The 22396-nt window shown below is 41.5% G+C and overlaps 1 protein-coding gene across 1 annotated transcript; it reads left to right on the top strand.

Moving 5' to 3' along the window:
* Window positions 1–303: 303 nt before the first annotated feature.
* LOC118778256 (sorting nexin-18-like) lies at window positions 304–11091 on the top strand. The gene is made up of 2 exons (XM_036529698.1): window positions 304–2109; window positions 9490–11091. Exons 1-2 carry the CDS (start codon window positions 612–614, stop codon window positions 9741–9743), a joined length of 1752 nt encoding a protein of 583 aa, XP_036385591.1. The 5' UTR covers window positions 304–611; the 3' UTR covers window positions 9744–11091.
* The last annotated feature ends 11305 nt before the right edge of the window (window positions 11092–22396 follow it).

The following is a 22396-nucleotide window of genomic DNA, read 5'->3' as shown; positions in this document are numbered from 1 at the left end:
AAAATGTTGCTCAAATAGCAAGATACCAAAGCTCACTTTAATTTCTCATTTGACGTAATCTGAACAACTCAAATCGTTACATATACAGCATTTGAAAGGCACATATGATAACTATAAACGAGATCACAGTGTGTCCTCAAACGTCCTCATACATTTTAAACGCATTCATTTTAATCCCAGGCACCACATCAGGAAACCGTGGTTGATTGGTGTCGTCTGGTTGATTTTCCAGCGCGGCTCCTCCCTCGATTATTCAGACTGATCGCATGTGGCAGGCGCTCTTGCACTGTGGAGGAGCGAGTCTACGGCATCTGGAACAACGAACTGCGAGAGCCCTAACTTCATATGGAAAAAGACAGCCGAATCGGATCAGACTTTTACAGGAAAAAAGAGATGCTTTAATTAACAGTTGTCTGGAGTTCCGATGCTGATCGTCGATGGGAGATACAAGGAACAGGATAATATATAAACTGAAGAGGAGTTACTCCACAAAGTAATTAGCTAGCTAGCTGTCTTGTTGTGCGTTAGATTAGGTGTCCTGCCAATCTCTCGGAGTCAGCTAGCTAGCTAGTTACTGCGCTCGATCTGTTAATCAGCTCTTGCTCCGAATTATGGCGCTAAGGGCGAGGGCTTTGTATGACTTTAATTCCGAAAATCCTGGGGAAATTTCAGTGAAGGAAAACGAGATCCTCACCTTGTACTGCGAACAAGATATAGAGGGATGGTTGGAGGGAGCGAACAGCAGAGGGGAGAGAGGGCTCTTCCCTGCCTCCTACGTGGAGATCCTCAAAAACGACACGGTCTCCTCGTATAACAACAACAGCACTTCTGGGGACGCGTACCAAAGTTCAAGGTATGCCAACATCCCCGCCGGTGGCTACGACACCTCTTACAAACCGCAGAATCAGGATAATTTAACGAATGCCCCTGCTTCCAGTTTTACATTTCCCGTTACAGCTCAGCAGCAGCACAGTTATCAGACTAGCCAAGGGAGCGATGATGACTGGGACGACGACTGGGATGACAGTTCCACTGTTGCAGACGAGCCCGGTGTTATTGGAGGAAGTTATCAGGATCATGATTATGGCAATGGACCTTCCACGTACAGAGTCTCCACTTCTTTGCCTCGAGGCGGGAGCGCACAACAGGCGAAAAGTTCGGCAACTGTCGGCAGAAACCTCAACAGGTTTTCAACCTTTGTAAAATCCGGAGGGGAGGCTTTTGTGCTGGGAGAAGCGTCCGGTTTTGTTAAGGACGGGGACAAGATCTGCGTCGTGATGGGCCAGTATGGCCCCGAGTGGCAGGAGAACCCGTACCCGTTCACGTGCACCATTGACGACCCCACCAAGCAGACTAAATTCAAAGGCATGAAAAGTTACATGTCTTACAAACTGACGCCTACCCACACGCAGAGCCAGGTGAACAGAAGGTACAAACATTTTGACTGGCTGTACGCCAGGTTAGTGGAGAAATTTCCAGTGATCTCGGTTCCCCACCTACCTGAGAAACAGGCGACCGGCAGGTTTGAGGAGGACTTCATCTCCAAGCGAAGGAAAGGCCTCATATGGTGGATGAATCATATGACCAGCCATCCGGTCTTAGCCCGGTGTGATGTCTTTCAGCACTTCCTCACCTGCAGCAGCACTGACGAAAAAGCCTGGAAACAGGGCAAAAGAAAGGCAGAGAAGGATGAGATGGTAGGGGCTAACTTCTTCCTCACCATCGGCACCCCGGCTGCGCCGCTCGACCTGCAGGACGTGGAGAGCAAAATTGATGCATTCAAAGCTTTCACCAAAAAGATGGACGACAGCGTGCTGCAAGTCAACGCCACCATCAGCGAGTTTGCCAGGAAACAGATAACGGGATTTAAGAAAGAGTACCAGAAAGTTGGACATTCTTTTAAAGTTCTTAGCCAAGCTTTCGAACTTGACCAACAGGTTTACTCTTCCGGTTTAAACTACGCCATCGTATACACAGGAGAAGCCTATGATACAATTGGAGACTATTTTGCTGAGCAGCCCCGGCACGATCTTGACCCTGTAATGGATCTGTTGGCTCTCTATCAAGGGCATCTGGCTAACTATCCAGATATCATCCATGTTCAGAAAGGTAATGTGATAAAAGCATGCATATTTTTTGTTTTCTTCATACGTCTTCATACAGAGTTTCAGTGGTTATGAAATTAAGGACCTGAACATTCCCATTAAGTGACATAAGATACCCACTGTAGACCATTCTTGTGTGATGGGCACTCAAGGGTAATGAAGGTTATCACAGTGGAAGCCGTGCTAAGACATGAGTCACACACGTTAGATTAAAGTCTTGCGCTAAAGCCTCTGAGGAAATCATTTACTGTGTCGTTCCGTTGTGGAACAGTTTCGACAACCTGTATTGGTGCATAGTGTTCGAGATTAAACATAAATGTATTGCACTCTTTTGCCAGGGCTTACCTATAAACGCTAATTTACGCTTCGCATATATGTAATTTTAAATGGCTGCATGCAAATTCCACAACTGGAGAACAGGTGGGGGTTGTGGACCCCCTCACAGGGCCACATAATCGAAGTAAACTCCAGCTTTAGTATTCGGTATGACTACTGTGAAATCCTCATACTTTTATCTCAATGTGTGAAACTTCAGAACAAGTATTACCATATTATGTGTTCTTGCTTGGAAATTGATTCATGACCCACAAATTGATTCTCCAATTCATACTTTGTAGTTGTGATAAAGTTTGTATTTTTTTCCTACCACCTGCCACCCCACCAATAATATCCAACAACTTAAAAGCATTATCAGGATCAGGTCAGTGTTGTAGTCCTGGGCTTCAATCCAGGATTGCTTGCCGGAGAGAGGTTGATCAAATTTGCTGATTGTAGAAGCAGTCTTGTGTTTCATTTTTCATCATATTTCTACATATCATATCATATTTTTGTTGTAAAATTCCTGCTTCTGCAAGATCAAACACAAGCTGTATGCCAGATGTTAAAGTTTTCAGATTCAAAAAGTTACCAATGAAATGAACATATTTTGATTTTTTACTGTTGGACATTTTTTTCACAGAGTATGAATGTGCATCATACCACAGCCCTTTTCTTTGGGTATAAGCCAGGGGTGTGGAAAATCCCATGCAGTAGATTGACTGAAATGATTTACAGGCATTATTCAGTAGGGTGTGTTACCCTGTCCACATTTTCAGTGTTTCAGTTTATATGACAGTGAGACCATGACCCTACTGCTTTAATAATTGGCCTTTTCCACAGCAAGTAGAAAGCATAGATACTGTGTGATGTTTTTTTTTCTGTTTCCATTCCTTTCTTACACATGCAGAAAGTAAGAAACAAAGGTATGGCAATGTTGGCTGAGAAATGAGTGTCAACTGGCAGATGCTGAATCATTGTTTCAGTGCATATTGTCAAGGGTACCGTTAGCTTAAATTGTCATTTCACTCTACAGGCTATTTAGTGTGTTGCTACTTGCTGTTGTGTAAGTTTGTCACTGTACTTCAGAACCCTCCGCTAAATTAAACCATAAACATTACTATTATGCACCTACTTGAGATGAGATGAAAATCTTTTCAGTAGCAGTGTATATGCAATCCTTTGTTAATAAGTGAACATGTGAACCAGTGATGTATAGAACCAGATTATATTCAGCAGGGATGCAAGTGTTGTTTGAAGTGTGTACCTTTTGTTTGCTGAGCTTGCCACACCTGTAGTCGACCACCCTGTCAGATACTTGACTGAGTGTGACGATTCCTCCTTGAATTGAAGTGTTAGATTGTTTAAACGTAGAAAATTGTACTGCAATCGCTGCCTCTAGTGGTTTTATGACAGTACAGAGGTATATGAATCATTCTAATTCCAGCCTCACTCGCATGTTTGGTGGAACTGTAGAAATGAAAAGGGGTTAAAGTGCATTCTGACATGTACTGAAGCAATTAATCCCATAGATGAATAGATGTAATGAGTATTCTTTCCAGTTGTATTAGCGTGCATTGCTATGCATTTTCCTTTTCATTCAGCACCCTTATGATAAGAGAATATGCACGCACCTGTGCTGTTTTATAATATGTTCTCTGGTGGCTCTGTAATGTTAAAATGAAGGTAAGGTTAAAATGACGTATTTAGGTTATTTGAAGGACTGTTTGTTATATTCGTAAAACTTTGTCCTTGGATAATTGAATGTTTCTGTTATATCCTCATTATAATTATGATACAGAAGTAGCTCAATGAAAAACTTTTACTTAATTCCAGTTGGTACAGATTAACAAAGGCAATAGAAGCACCAGACTACATTCAGCTACATTCCCATGAGGACAATAGTTAATGATTGCAGGCTATAATCTATACCCTTAGGTGTGACATTTAATTGCATAATCCATGGGTTCCTCAGTCAGCTACTCAGTTATCTGGCCTTCCTAATCTTATTTAGATGGATGGTGGAGATGCCTGAGATGGATATTGGGAGGGTATTATATAATACAATTTCCTTTGCATGGTAGCTAGCAAAAACATAAATAAATGAACACATGGCTAAGAGTTCCAAGCCTAAACTTCAACATGCATGGAGAATGAGTAAATTGGGGTGTCTCAGAGGTACCATATAGCTAGTCCTTAGATGTTGGGTTTCCACCTCATTATTTTCCAGTATCTTCCTGTTGTACCATAGGAATGAGAACCTTAGAGGTGTCTGCTCTTGCTACTGTGGGTAGCTTCTGCCTGATGAGAAAATGTGAAGGTCCAATCAGTCACAAAAAGCAATAAAATGAGCACATTTCAGTTCACCGCAGGACAGTTTCAGACTCTGATAGAGCAGTAACCCAGCACCGACCATACTGTGTGAAACCCAGTCACTTGTGCTCCTCTGCCTCTTCTGCCCAATTTGATATCCAGTTAGGAATGGGCCTCTGTGCTGGTTAGACTCATACACCTCTGCTCCATTGTGCCGTAAAGTCATGTGCCATTAAGGGAACGATGGATTACATTAAACCACACCGGTCTGAAGCATCATATGCACATATTTCTTCCTGGCAACAAACACGTTTGTGAGAACAGGGCAACCCTAGTCCATATTCTGTAACATTTTACTGCCACAATCAGTCCCAGATATACTTACTGTTAGAGCGTGCCTCTATTAAATATTGTCCTTTACAGTTCCCAATGGTGATGATATGTTTCTCCTGCCAGTAGTTCTATGGCTTAGCATGCAATGAAACAGCAGTGATGGAGGCTTGGTGGAGTAGAGATTCCAGGCCCCAGTGTTGCATTGGCACAGTGTTGCTGGAATGCTCCACTGGAATGTGAGAGTCTTAGGATGAGGTTGCTTTCCTCTAGAGGGGTGTGGGCCTTATGTTTCAGGCTCTCTCTGTGGGAAGTGGTATAGACCTAGCATCATATTTGAAAATGCATGTGAAACACATCAGTTAACTCTCAAACAAGCACTGAATTTTAGGCCAAGACCTGTGTTTGCTGATGACAGTGTACATGTCCTACACAGGTGGGCACCTTTGCTTGCATGTGAAAGCAGATTGAGCATCGTGCTGGAGACATCATCCTCTGATTGGCTGTGAGCTCCGCTGCTTCATCACCTGCTGTTTTCTGCCTCAGTTTCAGATCTCACTACTTATTTGCACTGAAACCCTGCCTGTGCCATGCCCGCCTTGACTACCGGACACCACTATGCAAGCTGTATCTTGGCAATCTGGACCTACTTTGCAACTACCCATCACTCTTTATAAAGGACCACTTTTGGGAACTTAGTACGGGGGTCTGTGAGCCTGTTCCTGATTACATTCTCTCACTGATAAATATACATATATATATATCAATGATAGATGTGGGGATTGAAGGGAGGCAGGAAGCACCTCCAAGCAGGTTTCCTTTTTTGCACTGCAAGCAGAGTGATGATGTAGCCTTCCCCAAGGACAACCGAAAGGCACCATTAGTCCACACGGCTCCTGTTACGGCCCCAGGCTAGCTCTCAAGGCTTGTTGGTTGTCAAGGGGAAACCACTTGCACAGCTTTCAGTTTGGCATTGCATATTCAGTACAATACCATTTAAACACAGACATCATCGACTGCCCATTATAACCCAGCGGTCAGAGAGAGCCAATCAAATGCTCCAGTATGTGCCACTAGAAGTATTGCTGGCTTCAATGCGCTTCAGGCCTTAAGAGCGATTCTCTGATAGAGACAGTACAGGGTAGAGTTTAATAATGCAGCAATGTCTGCCTGGAGTTGCAGTCATCATTTCTACCAAGGAGCCGGCTAATGAAACTCAAGACACCTTGTTTTCTCAGGAGACCTCAGTGACTTCTTACGATAAACATTTGCCCATCGAACGAGGGTCATTTTGCATCTGACTGTGATCTGAAGCAGCATTCCTCAGCCTGCTGTGCATTTAAAAGCAGGGTTTTCACATGTTGCCCTCAGAGTAAACAGGCTCTCAGTATCCCTCTCTGCTCAGTGCAACATGATCTTGTGCGCTCTGCGAGAAAAACAAACTCAGGGATGAAAATGAGTGGTTTCACATTACCGTACACAACACATGAGACAATAAGAGATTTCTCAAAACATCTGGGTGAACAACAAAAGATATTTGTTCAGATGTTTTATTGGCAACAAAATTGTTGCTGATTAGTTTTAATTGAGGAAATTGCATAATAGAGGTACAGTGTTTTTTGGACATTGAGTATTTGGACGTACATGTGGAGGCAGCGTAAAGTATACATCTAAAAATCTATTCACAGTTTTCATCAGAACTGGTTATTGTTATCAGTTATCCTTTAATTATACTTTCTCATTTTATTTCACAGTACTTGTGTTTATTAATCATTCAGGTCTCTCTAATAATGGTGATTGTGCAGCCTACTTTACAATTGTTACAGACCACTGCATGCACAGAATATGATCTTGAGATATATTAACATGCACACTTTCACATTTAGCACTACATTTTTAACGTGTCCCAAATTAATTCAAAGTCCAAAGCATATGTGCAGTGCTAATCTGTGAGTCGCTTCATCAGTGTATCGTTTTGACTTGTTAGAAGGAAATGGTTAATTTTTTAAATTGGATTACATAAAAAGCTCCTGATCATGTTTTGATGACATTTGGATTGATGCATTGGGAGAGGACATCAGTAACATAGGCACTGTGAAGCTAGCTTACATCCTCTGAGTTGCTCAGAGTGAATAGTGCCTTGTATCCACAGAGTCTGTGGCAGAGAGCTCTGTGAGATTGCTCTGTGGAATCGGGTCAGAGAGGTGTTGTGTAATCCCTGTTATGTAATGCAGCCTGTGTATCTGCGTGTGGATCTGCTGGGTCAGAGGACAGCAGTAGCCCTGCTCAGTGAGGTGTGGCCTCTAAGGCCTTTCTCCCAGGGTTTCCTCCACAGGCCAGCGTTGCTCATCTGCAGCTGACTGAGGCATTCGATGTGTGCATTGCTGCTGGCCAATGCCTCTGAGGTCTTTATCAGCAAAAACAGGACTATTGATTAAAGTAAAAAAAAAAAAACACAAGCTCAGCTTCACCCTGTACAGAAACTCGATTATTCAGTCTGCATTTTTAAATTTCTGACTAGAAGGTAATCAGTTTGTCCGAACTGCTAAATGTTTCCTTCCTCTCCAGTTCTTGATCAAATGTCATGTTGAAAATGTGTACCATCTGCTTCAATGTCTCAGCTGTCAGTAATACTTACAACCTTCCTCAGAACATCATAAACAATGCAGTATGTAATATCATCATACCCAATCGGTGTTTCCATGGGAACAGAACTGAGATTCATACTAGAAATTTGTCAGAACAAACAAAGTGGGCTGGGAGATGCCATAAGTGACGTGGCTTGATATACAGGGCCTGGCCATGGCCCAAATGGCTGCTTTTCCACCTTTCCAGTCTTGGGTGGGGGGGGGGGGGGGGGTGCGTTTGCAAAGGCAGGAAAGGAGTGATTCTGTGAGAGGCTGAGATGCACAGCGGTTGTGGGACAGTTACAGGAACGCTTCCACCTGCGTGGCAGAGTGGCAGCATGTTTCCCATGATCAGTCTCACTCTCTCTGTGTAGTGCGATCATCTGCTCAGCTGCGCTGGGCTATGTGCAGCTGCAGGGGTAAAAGGTCGGTATAATAAACTAGCATCGACCCGGTAGCTCATGTGTAGCTGTTATCTATGAAGCTGATTCATTTCCCTACAGACATTATAACAAACATGTCCTTTGCCAAGGATGCTTGTGTGAACCTTTATGCACAAGCGTGGCATTGTATTACTTTGGCTTCCGGTACTTTTAAATGATAGATGACATTTTCCTTTACCGATTGTAACGTGAGCAGACTATAGGGAAAGACGTAACTTGCTAATTTTAGAATAAAGATTTGTAAGAGACACAAAAGACTGAGAGCACACAGAGAAAGGGAGTGCTCCCCCTCTGTTCCCACCATTGGAGCCTAAAGCTGGTGTTTATACAATCACGTGTTTGGATTTTCTTGGGAAATAGATATTTCTGTTCATTCTGTTCTTTTTTAATTCACAAGTTGACCGTTAAGTAATCAAATGCTTAAATGCTGTATTTACAATTGCCTTGTGTTGCCATCAATGTTTGTTTCCAGCTGTTGGTGTTGTCTGGGTGCATTTCTGAAGCATCATTTCCCTGTTGTAACTGTAATTTGTACTTCACTGACACATCAGACACAATGGTCGATCCTTTTTTTTTGCTCATGTCCGCAGAGTGGCTCAAAAAGAAGGGGGAATTTGGGGGGGGGGGGTTATATTTCAGATATGTCTTTGGTGTCCTTTCCAAATTCCACACATTCAGACAGCTGAATTGGGCAGCTTAAAAATCCATAAATCTCCCTGGAAGACACTGTGAGAGAGCCAGTGAGTCCTGCCCTCAGATTTGATTTGGTAATTAATTTCTGTCTTCTTTCGGAATCGCTAAAGCAATGTTTATACAGCGTTACTGCTGTGGTTCTCTGTGTTCATGTAGCTACTTCCTGCTTGTGCTCTCAAAGCTCTGACAATGCTACTAAAAATAGATCCAGCGATTCACAGACTATTTGAAACAAACAGCGCTTGACAGAAATCAATATATTTAGTTTGCTCAAGGCCATTGACACCATGAAGCTGTGAACTATAAGTGAACGTTTTTTCAGATTGTTCATACATTAGCACACTTAGGCATGCATAAATTATACATGGAAACCTATTAGTGCAAATGTGTAGAAGCATAGATACACCTCTTAGAAACACTAAGTGTTTCTTTTCCTTTGCATGTGGCGTTTTGGGTAAAATACTATCAGCAGCCTTACTGCAAATTAGAGAAAAAGCTATTTCCTTATTTAGTGAAAGTAGCATGACGTCAGTCTCTTTTCTGACCACACTGATGTGATTCACTGAGAGGGAAATGAAGCCGCATCAGTGGCAGAGTAGCCGTGTTGCCAGAAGCACACTGCTAATCCAGGTCATTAACATACGGTCCTGTGTGGGTCCGCAGGGGCGCTGACCAAAGTAAAGGAGAGCCAGAGGCACGTGGAGGAGGGCAAGATGGAGGCGGCGCAGGCCGAGGGCATTGGTGAGCGCTGCAACATCATCTCCTGTGCCACGCTGGCCGAGATCCAGCACTTCCACCAGATCCGTGTGCGCGACTTCAAGGCCCAGATGCAGCACTACCTGCAGCAGCAGATCTGCTTCTTCCGCAAGGTCACCGGCAAGCTGGAGGAGGCCCTGCAGAAGTACGACAACGCCTAGGGGAGGCCCCACCCCCGTCCCCGCCCCTCCTGCCCCGCCCCGACGCTACAGCGCCATCTGCAGAGCAACGTGTGCTCAGCAAGCACCACTCAAGCAATACGATCAAGACACAGAGAGAGACAGAGCCCCTCCTACACACCAAGTTCCAGTGAATGCTGATGAGTTGCTTGGATTCCCGCTTGATGGCCCTTGCCCTGAAGGGCAGGGCAGTTGATTTAAAAAAAAAAAGTTCATGGATTGTGTTTTAACCCTTTTTAAAATCACTTGAGTCATCCAATGGATTTTATGTTTTTAAGGGTAACTGTGCAACAGCAAGGCCTTCCAAGGCCTGCAGCCCTGCAGTGGTTGGGTGGTCACAGTAGATGGGTGGGTGCTGATGATGTTCCATATTTGTGTAATAGAGACAAATAGGTAGTCTGTATCATGAAAGCAGGTTATAGTATTGCTTAGTCTACCAGTATAATTTAAGATTATTAGCCTAACCACACTGCTATTACAGAAACTGTTATGAGATTATGTATGTCTTGAGGATTCAAAAGGAAGCTCAGATTAATAGAAGGCCACTAATATACTGTTAGCACTATCTGGCCTATCACCTCTGCCTTGGAAACTCCCTGCTGGTGTGTAGAGCCCTCTGAATCTTTCCAAATCTAAAACAAAATGTTTACAGTTTCCCAGCAGAGCAGCTAACATCACTGTGCCTTTGAATGATTTCTCCTCAGCATCTTTTATAACTTTGAAAAGATATAGATATATATTTGCAGATTTGACAGACCCTGTTGTACTTCTCCTTCCTCTGGTGCTGTGTGAAAGCTGGGTGAGGAGGACTTGCTGCAGTACGAGCGGCCCAGTGGAAGTGGCCCCCTGCCTGTGGGCTTTGTCTGCCTCGCTGTAGCTCGGACGCCATCCCCGCTGACTGTGAGGCAACTCCATGAAAATTTTTATTTTCGGAATGTCGGCAGTGAAAGGATTATATTTTGATCCATAAATGAGTCAGAATCTTGGGTCCAAGAGAGTCTTGGGCAGGAGCCTGACAGTGGAGCGGAGTATGAAAACCGAGGTGAGGTTTTTACTGTGTGCCACCAGCAGCCCCCCCACTGGACAGCCTCTGGGAGCCTGTGTTGCAGGAAGGCGTCTGCCTCATGCAGCCTGATGTCCCCTGGCTGGTGTGGCCTTTCCACAGGTTTTAACACAAGATGAGCTAGGTGCTCCTGCACCCTGTGTTCTCTGGAGCAGTCAGTACAGAGCTGGACATTTCAGCTGGCTGCTGTAATTTTATTATAATGCCCTGTGTTAGAGAAATGACACCTGGTTTAGTGTAGAAACTGAAATAACAGAAAAAAATAAATTTCCGCTTGCATACAGCTGCCTCACATTTTTTTTTGCTGTAGCATCTCACTGCCGTCACATTCCCATGACCATCGCATTTACATTTACATTTTATCAAAGCTTGTTGATGTTGACTAATAACTCATGCCCTTTGATCATGGTTCTTTATAGGAATAAATATATCAGATATATTTCTTATGTAATTCTCTCTAATTGGGATTACTGTGCAAAATGCTTTTGTTATTTGTCATTCCCTGTTTTATTATGAATTACACAGTCTTTAAATGCTTAGGAATATTGAGCCAGTTTGAATAGATTGCCGGTGAATAGATTGACAGTTTTGAATGGAGGGATTGATTTTCGTCAGTGTGTGAAGGTGTGCAGTGCCAATGGCCAGTGTGTTCAGGCTCTGAGGACTGAACATCTCAGAGCACTCAGGACGGCCTCCAGGTCCCCTGCCAGTCTGAGCAATCGGCAGGGGACGATGGCATGATGTGTTTGCTAAAGACAGTTATAAATAATTGTAGAGTTTCAGTTGCCATGGTGATATCAAATCAACTGCACTAGGAGAAGTAGACAATTTGCTATATTACATTGTAGTCGTATAGCAGACTCTTGATAAGATTAACTTATATAGTTTACACTTCTATCCGTTTGTACAGATGGATATTTACTTAGGTAACTGTGGGTCAAGTACCTCACCCAAAGGTACAACAGGAATGAAAATGAGCTCAGGGCTTATGGCCTTCTGGATTGACTGCGAAGCTCCTCATTACATTTACATTTACATCCTCTCAGCAGCATGCAGTGCTGCCTAGCACGAGTTTGCCTTGAGCTGTCATGGGAGAACAAGGTTCTGTTAGGATGACACTGTGGAATCGGAGATGCTATTTTGCATCAAAGGTAGCACTTCCATGCTAAACTGTTTCAGCCATTCAAATGGATACACTTCTCTGGGGTGCAGCCCATGTACAGAGTGGTGCTTTGAAGAGAGAAAGTGGGGCAGGATGTGTGCTGGTGTTCAGGGCCAGTGGAACCACAGCACGGGAAGTGGTCTGTGGTCCGTAGAGCAGAGGCAAGATGGTCAGGCTATTGTAGTGGGTGTTTTGTTCCAGATTGTGTCCACAGTTAACAGCTGGCCATTCAGTCAACCGTACTGTAAAAGCCAGTGGAGATCCTGAACCAACAAAAACTCAGATGTCTGTTATTATGTGAACCATGTAAAAGCCAGTGTAAATCCTGAACCAACACAAGCTCTGTTTGCAGAACCCTTGGATGTCCCTTCCCATAATGTGGTCAACACCTTATAACATGGATAATTCCTCTCGGTGTATGTCTGCAAGCTAGATCTATGTCACTCTTCGGAGGCCTGTGACTTAAGGGAATTGATGCAAATCATTGTTAAAGTATAAGAATTTCTTCAATTGGGCCTCCATTTTGACCCAGTTATTATGTATTTGAGCTTTAGGAACTTTATTCAGTTCACACACAGGCCGGAGACTGACTGTTCTGCCCAAAACTGGACTCATCGCTTCTTCTCTGCTCCCTGGTGACTCCCTCACAGCAAGCCAGAAGAACTGACTACTTTGTTCAATCGTTTCATTTCTTTGTTGACATAATGTGACCTTATTGTGAACCTAAATATGAATATCTTACAATAAAACTAATCATTTATATGTACAAAGGAGCACAAAACCAGCAGAATTTATGAGAGCAAACCCAACACAGTTTCCAAATAAGTCCCAGGCAATGAGGACATTTCTGGCTAAAATTGGTAAGAAATGTTTTGTATGTGTGGTGCCCATTTGGTCCCTAAGAACAGAGCCCACATAGCAGGGGGTGGTTAGTGCTCCTGTCTCCATGGCGCTCTCTGGAGGGTCTGACAGCAGCCTGGGAAGACTGGCCATGGGTACTCATGCTTTCCTTTGGTTTCCATTGGAGAAAGGACCTTAGCACTACTCTTCCAAACAATAAGCAGAATATTAATTTCATACAAGAAGACAGCTTGCAATGTTTGTGGAGACACGGGAGTGAATCCAGCTGGTGTCCTGTCTCCTTTAAGACTGTGGAGGCTTTGTGATGAGTGTTATAGCGCATTGACTTGCTTTTAGAAAAATGTGGGCTGTTTGACCAGAGTAGAACATGCAGGTTAAAAAAGGTCATTCCATCTGTCGCTGGTGTAGAAACACCTAAGACTGAGAATTGATTTGTGGATTTCTTATAACATTATTCACTAATCAGATTTTCAGATGCTTTTGTGTACTTAAACCCCAGTTCTGACTTAACCAAAGATAAAGAATTGTTCATCTCGTTACAGCGTGCAATTTGGAAAATTCCCCTGAGACCAGCCCCAATTTTGCTCCCTTTCTTGTTATCCTAAATCCTTTCCTGTTTAGTCTTGTGAAGTCAGTCTGTTTTTCTTGGACAGCATATCTGCTTAACAAAAAATAAATACACAAATACAAAGCAAATGTTGCCTTTACCTGACTATAGTTCTCTGTTTGAAGTCAAAACAAAATCTGAAAATTAAGTAGAATTATCTATTTTAATGCTATATTTTCAGGTATACTGAAAACAAAAAGCCAACAAAGGAACACTCCAATAGCTGAATAAAGGGTTGAATAAATAAAATTTATAGTGGGAAGTTCAAATCTTGCTAACGATATGTTAGTTCAAGAAAACATCAAAGGAGTGTCAATGATCTGTATCCAGACAAGATGAGAAAGCTTAACAAAGCCACATGGAGTAAAACAGTCAGTCAGCAGGTTTGTTGTGATCATGTGATTTGATAGCAGGAAATGACCTAGTAAATGGATGTGACCTATTTGTAATGACAGGGCTTTGAGAAGAGTGGGTAAACTGACAATTAGTCTACAGAGCAAGAGGGAGAGGTTCTAACACTGTGTCTCTGGAAATGATCTGATGAAATGCCCTCCAAAGACTTCACAGCAGCGGGAAAGCAAAGTGTTTACCTTGCTGTGAAGCGGCTGATGGTTGCTGACAGCAGGTGGTGTGGCCAGAATGAGCTCGTTAAGCTTGTTAAGGGTAAAGCACTGCTCATTGTCTCTGAGAGAATTCTAGCAGTGGATTAAGCAGGACTGTTATGGCAAACAAATTCAAAATTCTCTTTCAATTAATTCAGTAAAAATAGAAACATTCCAAATTACCCTAGTACCTAGGCTAAATTTACAAGTGGATGCCAGCTGTTGGAGTAGAGATTGTCTGGATTTTACACATGTTCCACACACTTTAAAGAGAAAACGTGGCTCAAGTTGTGGATATAGTTTTGTGAGGATTTGATGACCTTTCAGGAGAACACCATGTGGTGGTGTTTTGGGAATCGACTCGCTTGACTGTACAGAGCTGTGACAGAGCTGAGCCATTGGTTTGTATCATGCTTATTCCCTCAGTTACCTTACTTCGCGTTAACACTAAGGGAGTGCACAGCGAAACACAATAAAATCAGTGCTGCTTTCTTCTCCCACTCTGTTTCCTCTCAGTCTCATTGTACCCAGCCATTGGAATGAGCACAGTAACATTTTAATTTGAAGACAAACTGGCAGCTCTAACTCAGCTGAGCTCTTGGGAATTGTGTTATATTCCACAGGCTGGCCTTTTGTCTCTTAAATCTCTGTCCAACTGCAAAGATAAATCTCAAACCGGCCATCATTAGTTATTTCTAAAATTAAGGTAAGTACTTTCATTATTTGAAGTGCCAACTTAAAATGTAATGTTTTTTTTGCCTGTTTCAGAGTTTCAATGAGTATTTATGAAATGTAACAAAGCATTACAGTCAAACCTGTTGTTGCATTTCCAGAGCTCATCTGAAACTCTCCTGTCCTGAAAACAGACATCAGTCAAAGTGTTTTTTTTCAGTCATGGTTTTTCATCTCCTCAGAAGGTCTGGGGTCTCCCTCTGTCTGCCTGCACTCAGGAGTCTGAGAAATGTGTTCCAAATGAGCAGGCCCTGGTAGGCTTTCATCTCTGTTTGTACCTGACCCGGGGGCTCTGTGCTGAAAACAGACTCCTCCCCCCTCTTCAGTTCAGATTACTTCCTCGCTGTTTTCATTATTTATACCAGACTCTCCTTACTGTTCTGCCTGCTCGCCATAGACACAAAGCACTAAAACTACCTTTGATCACTGAACAAATGTGTTCTGTTTGTTATGTTGTCATGCCTTTGTTGACTGTGTCGACCAGTCGGTCTCACAGCATGAAACTGACAGCAGGTTGCACTGCATCAAAAAAAGCATACATGCATCTTACTGCCTTGTGTAAAGCACAGTGGACTGTCTTTAGAATAATGCAGCAGATGTTCGCATGTCTTTGTCAGCCATGGATCAATGTGATGCAAGCATTTATCGGCAGGGTTTCAGAGACGGGTCAGGATTTCAGGGTTAGTATGACCCAGAGGAAAGTGGAGGAACCACATGCTAATCAAAAGGTCACTGACATTGTTTTAGCACTACATACAGCAGTTTTTCAGTGCACTGTCTCAGACATAATCTCTGTTCGTATTGCTGCGTGTATCCATGCTTTGCTCTGCAGAGAAACCTTAGCTGAATGCCTCAGTATGTTAGAGTGGTTTCTGTTTTTATCTACTCAGATGAATTCAAATGAATTATTGAAATGGCTAAAGATAGCTTTTTTTCCACTGACAGGCTAAGGTATAGGATTGCTTTGCTTTCCTGTGCATTCTTTTTGAGATAAAGTACTGCTCAGAATGTTTATTTGGAAATATGGTGAGTTTCAGAGTTAGACACAGTCTATAAATTCTCTAACAAATCCATTCTCATGAGTAGGAAAGAAGTCATTATACTTGCTGTATGTACACCATTATATAAATATGCTGATTTGTGTAGCAGAACAATAAATATGATTTGTAAGTTCCAGGAAAGGTATTAACAACAGATACAAGCTTTTGAATACAAACAGCTGAAACAACAACAGCTATAATTTGCAGTGACTTCCATTAGTAGGGAATACCTCATAATTCATGTGATTTTGAGATGTCTGCATGGAATGAAAGGTGAAAGATTGGTAGGGAAGAGAGCAATGATATGTTGACCAGTATTTTTCAGGTAAACTATTTAAAACAATTTTTTCCTGAAATGATTACTGTAAACCTGGGACTGGTGTTAGTGAAATAATATTGCATAATTTATCATATCAATGTTCCTTCCAAATGCAGCAGTGTTGTCCCATTGGCCATGCTGCATCTGATGAAAAGCCCACAAGCTAAACAAACAGTGAGACACCAATGATGTCACACACTGATCCCAGAACAGTGGCATGAGGCCAGATTCTCAGTCAGTTCACCCCACAGCATCAGATAAAGCTCCAGAACTGAATGAGACACGATCCCACTTCCTATCCCAGCTGCAGAAACCCATGGCTGTTCGCTAACTCAGATATACCAATCAGATATGTGCAGAGCTATTTACCACAAGTGTAACAAGCCCATAAAAACACAGCAATCCACATCCCAGTTAAACAGAATTTCACTTACAATAAAAAATTCTGTTTACAAGAATGGCAAAATAGGTCTTTCAGTCCTCCTACAGCTTGGCATTTTAAAATTGCCCAGTGGTGGAATGGAGTCACTTTGCACTTTCATCATGGTGTCTGAGATATTTTCTCAAAGTGACACCATGCCTCAATGTCAAAGAAAATATACTTCAGAAACTTGCAAAAACATGTTGGTACTGGTTTCTAATAAGGGTATCTGAAAGTGGTTGATATTCTCTCTGCAGTATACTGAGCATCAAAGTGAATCTATTGATACAATGGCATCAAAGTGAATCTATACCTGATATAATTTTTGTGTGAATGACTACCATTTTGTAACATGTTTCATTAGCAAATCTGTCTGGTATGATGAAACGTCTTCCTGTAGCAATCAATCACTAAAGTATTCACTTCTGACCTGGGCTTATGTGGCTCTGCTCCTCTTTTATAGCATTTATATCTCCTTTATATCTCCTTCATCCTTTATAGCATAGCATAAACGCAGGGGATTGAGTGAAGCAGACTTGTATATGCATGCAACATATTAAATATGTCTGATTTAAAACTACACTTAAGACGTGCCTCTGGTCTTAAATGAAAGCCATACTGAGATCAATAAAATACATTCTAACATTCCATTTAAAATAAATGTTTAATTATTTCACTTAGAGAACATGATTGAATTACTTGGGAGTCATAGGATTAGGACAGATGAAAGAGGTCTTTAATGAAAGTGCCATGGTGGTTTAAGCAAGTGTTTTTTGGTTCTCATACATGACAAATTGTTTGGTATGTCTCTTAAATGAACTTGTTTTGTAACAATCCCAATGGTCTTGCTGAAGGCTCCAGCTGATTTGAGTGCTGTTGTGTGTGAGGAGAGTGGAAACACTTCCTCTACCTGGCAGAAAGAGTAGAATGTGGGGGCAGGGGGCATTCTTCAACATCCTTGTTTTTATAGGCCAAGCACAGGAAGCCCTCAGCAGCTAGGCCTCATTCATGCTGACTGAGAAGTGCTGACTGCGGCCCCCCTCCCACTCGGCAGCGCTCCAAGAGGCCTAATTTCATAAAGACCCTCACGCTACTCTCTATCAGAACTCAGCAAAGTGCCTCGCACACAAAGCACTTCATTTATTACTCATATGATAAACAAGAAACCACACCTAGATTCCAATGAATTTATGATGACCAAATGTCAAAGAAACAACACTGTCAGAAAATGGAGATCAAAGCCTCATTTCTGAGTCAGTTTCTAACCACTGTTTCACAGTCATGGAAAATAAATCCATGTGTCATTTTCCCATGTATTAAATGCTGTAATGTTTTTTTTTTAATTGCGTCAGTGTCAGGACTAACAGTGAAAATGCTGAACAGTAGGGTCATCGTCATAACATAGTAAAGGAAAACAAAAAATGAAAAGAGAGAAAAACAGAAAAATTATTTTCAAGATCATTTCAGGACTTAATAGATACTGTTATGCAGTCATAAACTCTGCACAAGGAAGAATGTTAAATTGCCTGTCAAAAGACATTATGCCAATTTTATATATACGATCAATCACCTGAATGGACCACATGTCTGGTCACAGTGCTGTTTTACCGCTGAGGTGTGCAACATTAGTTACATCAGGTTCAGGGCTTTCTAGGTAGAGCAGGCCTTCTGTTACAGGGCTTTCTGGGTGGAGTGGACCTTCTTGAAGTGGCCTTTCACACATGGGCTTTAATTTACTATCCCATAGCTTTCTGATTCATCACATAGGTGTGAAAAAAAAAATTTGGTGCTGAAAATCTGTTGGGTTGCCTTCAATATACATGAACTATTTTCATGTGCTGATGCTGTATGTAAAAATCCTCAAATATTTATAGCAAAGAGGGGGTAGGTACTATGCTGTACAAGCAATGAAAACAATGACAAGAGGTTCTAAAGGATCCTATACCCCACATCAGTGAGGATCCAGATTGGATTTGAATTCCACTCAGGTGTAGACTTTATGAGCCTGTGACTGAAGACCCAACAACCACAGATATATTTACTGTGATGCTCTATCTCCTGTCAATTTACTAGGCTTGTTGAGTTGGGGAGTGTTAGCTGTATGGTGTAATTATGAACACATAGATTTACATTTATAGATACAATACTTTCACAGGCCTGCATTCTTTAAAACTGGAGCCATCCTGAATATTACACTTTCAAGTGTTTTACTCTGAGGATTGAGTAATCTTGGGTCAGTACCACAGTCAATATGAAACAGTTCTACGCGGGGTGGAGCCAATGGCTCATTGCAGAGGGGGCGAGGACCTGTAGTGGGCCCTTATACAGCCTTTTATAGGCTATATGGAGATGCAAGACAGATCCAAGGGGAAATTTACGGAGACGGAAGGGCAGAATGGAGAGAAATGCGGATTACAATAAGATGTGCTATTTCAGCACACCTCATTGTGTGAGACCATTTTTAAATACCGCGGTTCCATCAGCAGTGATGGCGATGGGGAAATAAAACAAGACAGCCAGCGATCGCCTAGTTCATACTTTGGGACTCGAACAGAGGGCATAATTTTTCTGTTTGTACACTTACACAGGGATACTAGACAGCGAATAAAGTTTTCTGTAACTCTATTGTTTCTCTGCTCATTCAAAATAAATATCGCGACGAGAAACTTAGCTAGGGGTCGGTCGAAACCACTACGCCCTCAGTTTGACTTATTTATTTATTTTTTGCTGCAATCAAGACACACAAACAAACTTTATTCAAAATATTCAACTAAACAACAAAAATGCATGTTCAGTTAGGCAGATTGGGCCCAAGGTGGGCCCCTTTGTAACTGGAAGAACCGTGGGCCCGGGGCAGCCGCACCCTCTGCCCCCCCTCTCGCTCCACTACAGGTTCTACGGCAATCACAAATCATCAAATCAATCATGATCTTATAATTCTAAATGACAGTAATGTAATGTGATGCTTAATATATATTCTGCCCCTCTGCTGTAGCACTTTTTCTAAGAACTACAAGTAAAACCCAAAGCCAGTGATTCAATCAAGCTCTTAATTACCCAGGTTAGGTTAATTTACAGTACATTTTGCTACACATTTCACTTTTTTGTATTCATTTGTGCAATACCCCAGTATTACAGAAATGTCTCACATTGTGTGGGAGAGAAAAACACTTCAATTGAATGACTATTACAGCACAGCTTCCTAATTTTGAGGTTGAGCACTTTTATGGAAACACTTGAACCATAACCAGCAATGGCGAGACACCTCTCAAGTTTCCATTGGGTGTGAGCAGTTAGTCATGCTTGTAATAAATGGATATTCCCCCCTCAAAGCCCACTGAACCACACACAACATTGTTTAAACGTTCTTTACACAGACTATTTTTAACACAGCCGAAAGCTTCAAATGTGCTGTTTAATACCCAACTGACTTTACTTAAAAGCAAGCACAGGGGGAACAACTGTAATTACTTCAAGGAAAAAAAAAACATTTTGACCTATTTCAGTGTATAAAAAGTTCAAAGAAAATAATGCAGTGTTGTGGAAATGGAATATTGTTGAGACATGCTTGGCCACAGACACAAGTGAAAAACACTAAGGAGCAGTACAATGGAGCCACACAGCAGGTAGAGCTCCTTACCACTGGCTGACCGCTTAACAGAAATGAAAAGGTTTTCCCATGATAAAACCACACAATGACAAAGTTTTTCATGTGCAACACACATATGTGTTTTATTAAAAATCACACTTACAAATATAAGACATTACCATTTTTGCTTAGCATACAACAGTAGAGCATACATTTCAGTGTTTCAGTAATGTGACTAGGTATAACCATCAAGGGAGTTAAAGGGTGCATATTTAATTTTGCTTTAACACAAATATTTGTGGTCAATACTGTAGCTGGCTGACTACCATAACTGTACATAAAGAAACAGCTAGAGAACCCCCAATATTCAATGCAAGAAGTTTTAAATATCAAAGAGGGAGAGTGGTTACATCCAGAAGTATATAATATCTTCTGTCTAAAGACTAACATATTACTTTTAATAAATACATATACAGTACACAGACTTGGCAACAGTGCAGTTTAAAAATCAGTGGTTTTCAAAAACAAAAAAGAACTTAAACAAGGGCGAATGTCAATTTCACTGTGGGCTTTGGCATTCAGATGACCCTCAAGGAACTGAAATCTACCTGCTACCGATATACATAAACTGTAATCCACAGGAGCTGTTTACATGTTGGTACTAATCACTAACTGCTAAATGAATGAGGCCCTTCACAGCATTGTAATTACAGTGGTATGCACTCATTTTCTAGTCTTCACAATTACAGCTTGAGCCCAGAAAACCACAAATGAACCATCAACTTGATTTAGTGAATTTATATTGGATAATAAATACATTCAGCAGATATATTAATAATGTGGTTAAACAATAAAATACACTGTTAATTACTGATTAAACACAAACTGAATGGGATATTCCGTGAAATAAAATTGAAATTGTGGGATGACAATTGTGTGGCATTTAAAATGTTACTGGTGTAGTTTTCATTTACTGTATATTCATGAACCAAGTGGCACCAAACATTAACCAATTGTTTCAAAACTGTCTTTGTTCAGTTAACAAATACATTGTTAGTTTGCACACACTAGTTAGTTTGCACATTGTTAGTTTCCACTGCATCTATTTCAGTGTATTGTATCATAATATTACATTAATAAGTAAATGGCATACAGATTACATAACTAGTATTTTTCCCAATTACAAGCAAATTTTATAGGGTACTGACTGTATTACAAAAGGTAATAATCTGGCATATAATTGCCCTTTGCAGCCCAAAACTGGAGTAGCCCAATACTGTTTTTGTGTTAACACTCCTAAGCACAAAAATCTGGTAGCTAAGTCTTGATTCAAACCAGCATTCTCCATATTAATAGCTTATTTTGCACAAAAAGTCCTTTCCAGTCACATTCTAATCCACTCATTCCTCATATACATACCCAAGTACCTCAGGTCTGTCAGCTGCCGATACACTTCATTAGACCTCAAATCCCACAGTACTTTCAATTCCCTCTGCAATGCAACATCAGTAGTGCTGGAGAGCGACTGGTTCCTTACATCATTCTACAAGGGAATTACAACTCAATTCCCACTCAAATTCCTGAGTTTAAAAAATGTGTACCTTTAAACGTGGAAAATAAACAGTAAACCACTGAATTCAAAGCAAAACTCATGTGAAGCATAACCGGCTGCAAGTTCCAGTCTGGTGTTGTATTTCCATGCTCTGCAAATTTCTGTCTTAAACTGACAGGTTGCCTATCAAATATCTCATTTGTTCTTTTAACAACTACTGTCTCAAAACATCAGTCTCAGGTGTTTTCTGTTCAGGCAGCCATTTCTGCTGCTTACACAAGTTATATTTAGATACCATGGGACATTTTGCAGGTTTGGTAAAAAAAAATAAGACCACACCTGTATCTGTTATGATTTTTGGGGAGGCGATGAGTCACCGGGAAATCAAAAATAACACCCCGCACAGGGCCAGCTGTCAGGTGCTCCAGTGCTGCCTTTGGTACTTCAGTCAGTTTAAGCACTTAAGAAAAACACAGAAATGATTCAAGCGGAACACTTGAATGTCACCTCAACCATGGCTGTTACATACCTGTAAAACTAACTGCTACTTTTCACATTTATTTTTATGTCCCTTTAAAGTAGCCAAATGTTGTTTACAAGTACTTCACCAGAGAAAATGAGACGCTATAAACACTAGAAATTGTGTTCCATTACAGTAGGAGATGCACTGACAAAACTACAGTGAGA

Source organism: Megalops cyprinoides, chromosome 5, assembly GCF_013368585.1.
Source record: "Megalops cyprinoides isolate fMegCyp1 chromosome 5, fMegCyp1.pri, whole genome shotgun sequence".
In the NCBI taxonomy this organism is placed as follows: Eukaryota; Metazoa; Chordata; class Actinopteri; order Elopiformes; family Megalopidae; genus Megalops; species Megalops cyprinoides.
This window is presented reverse-complemented; position numbering and strand designations above follow the sequence as displayed.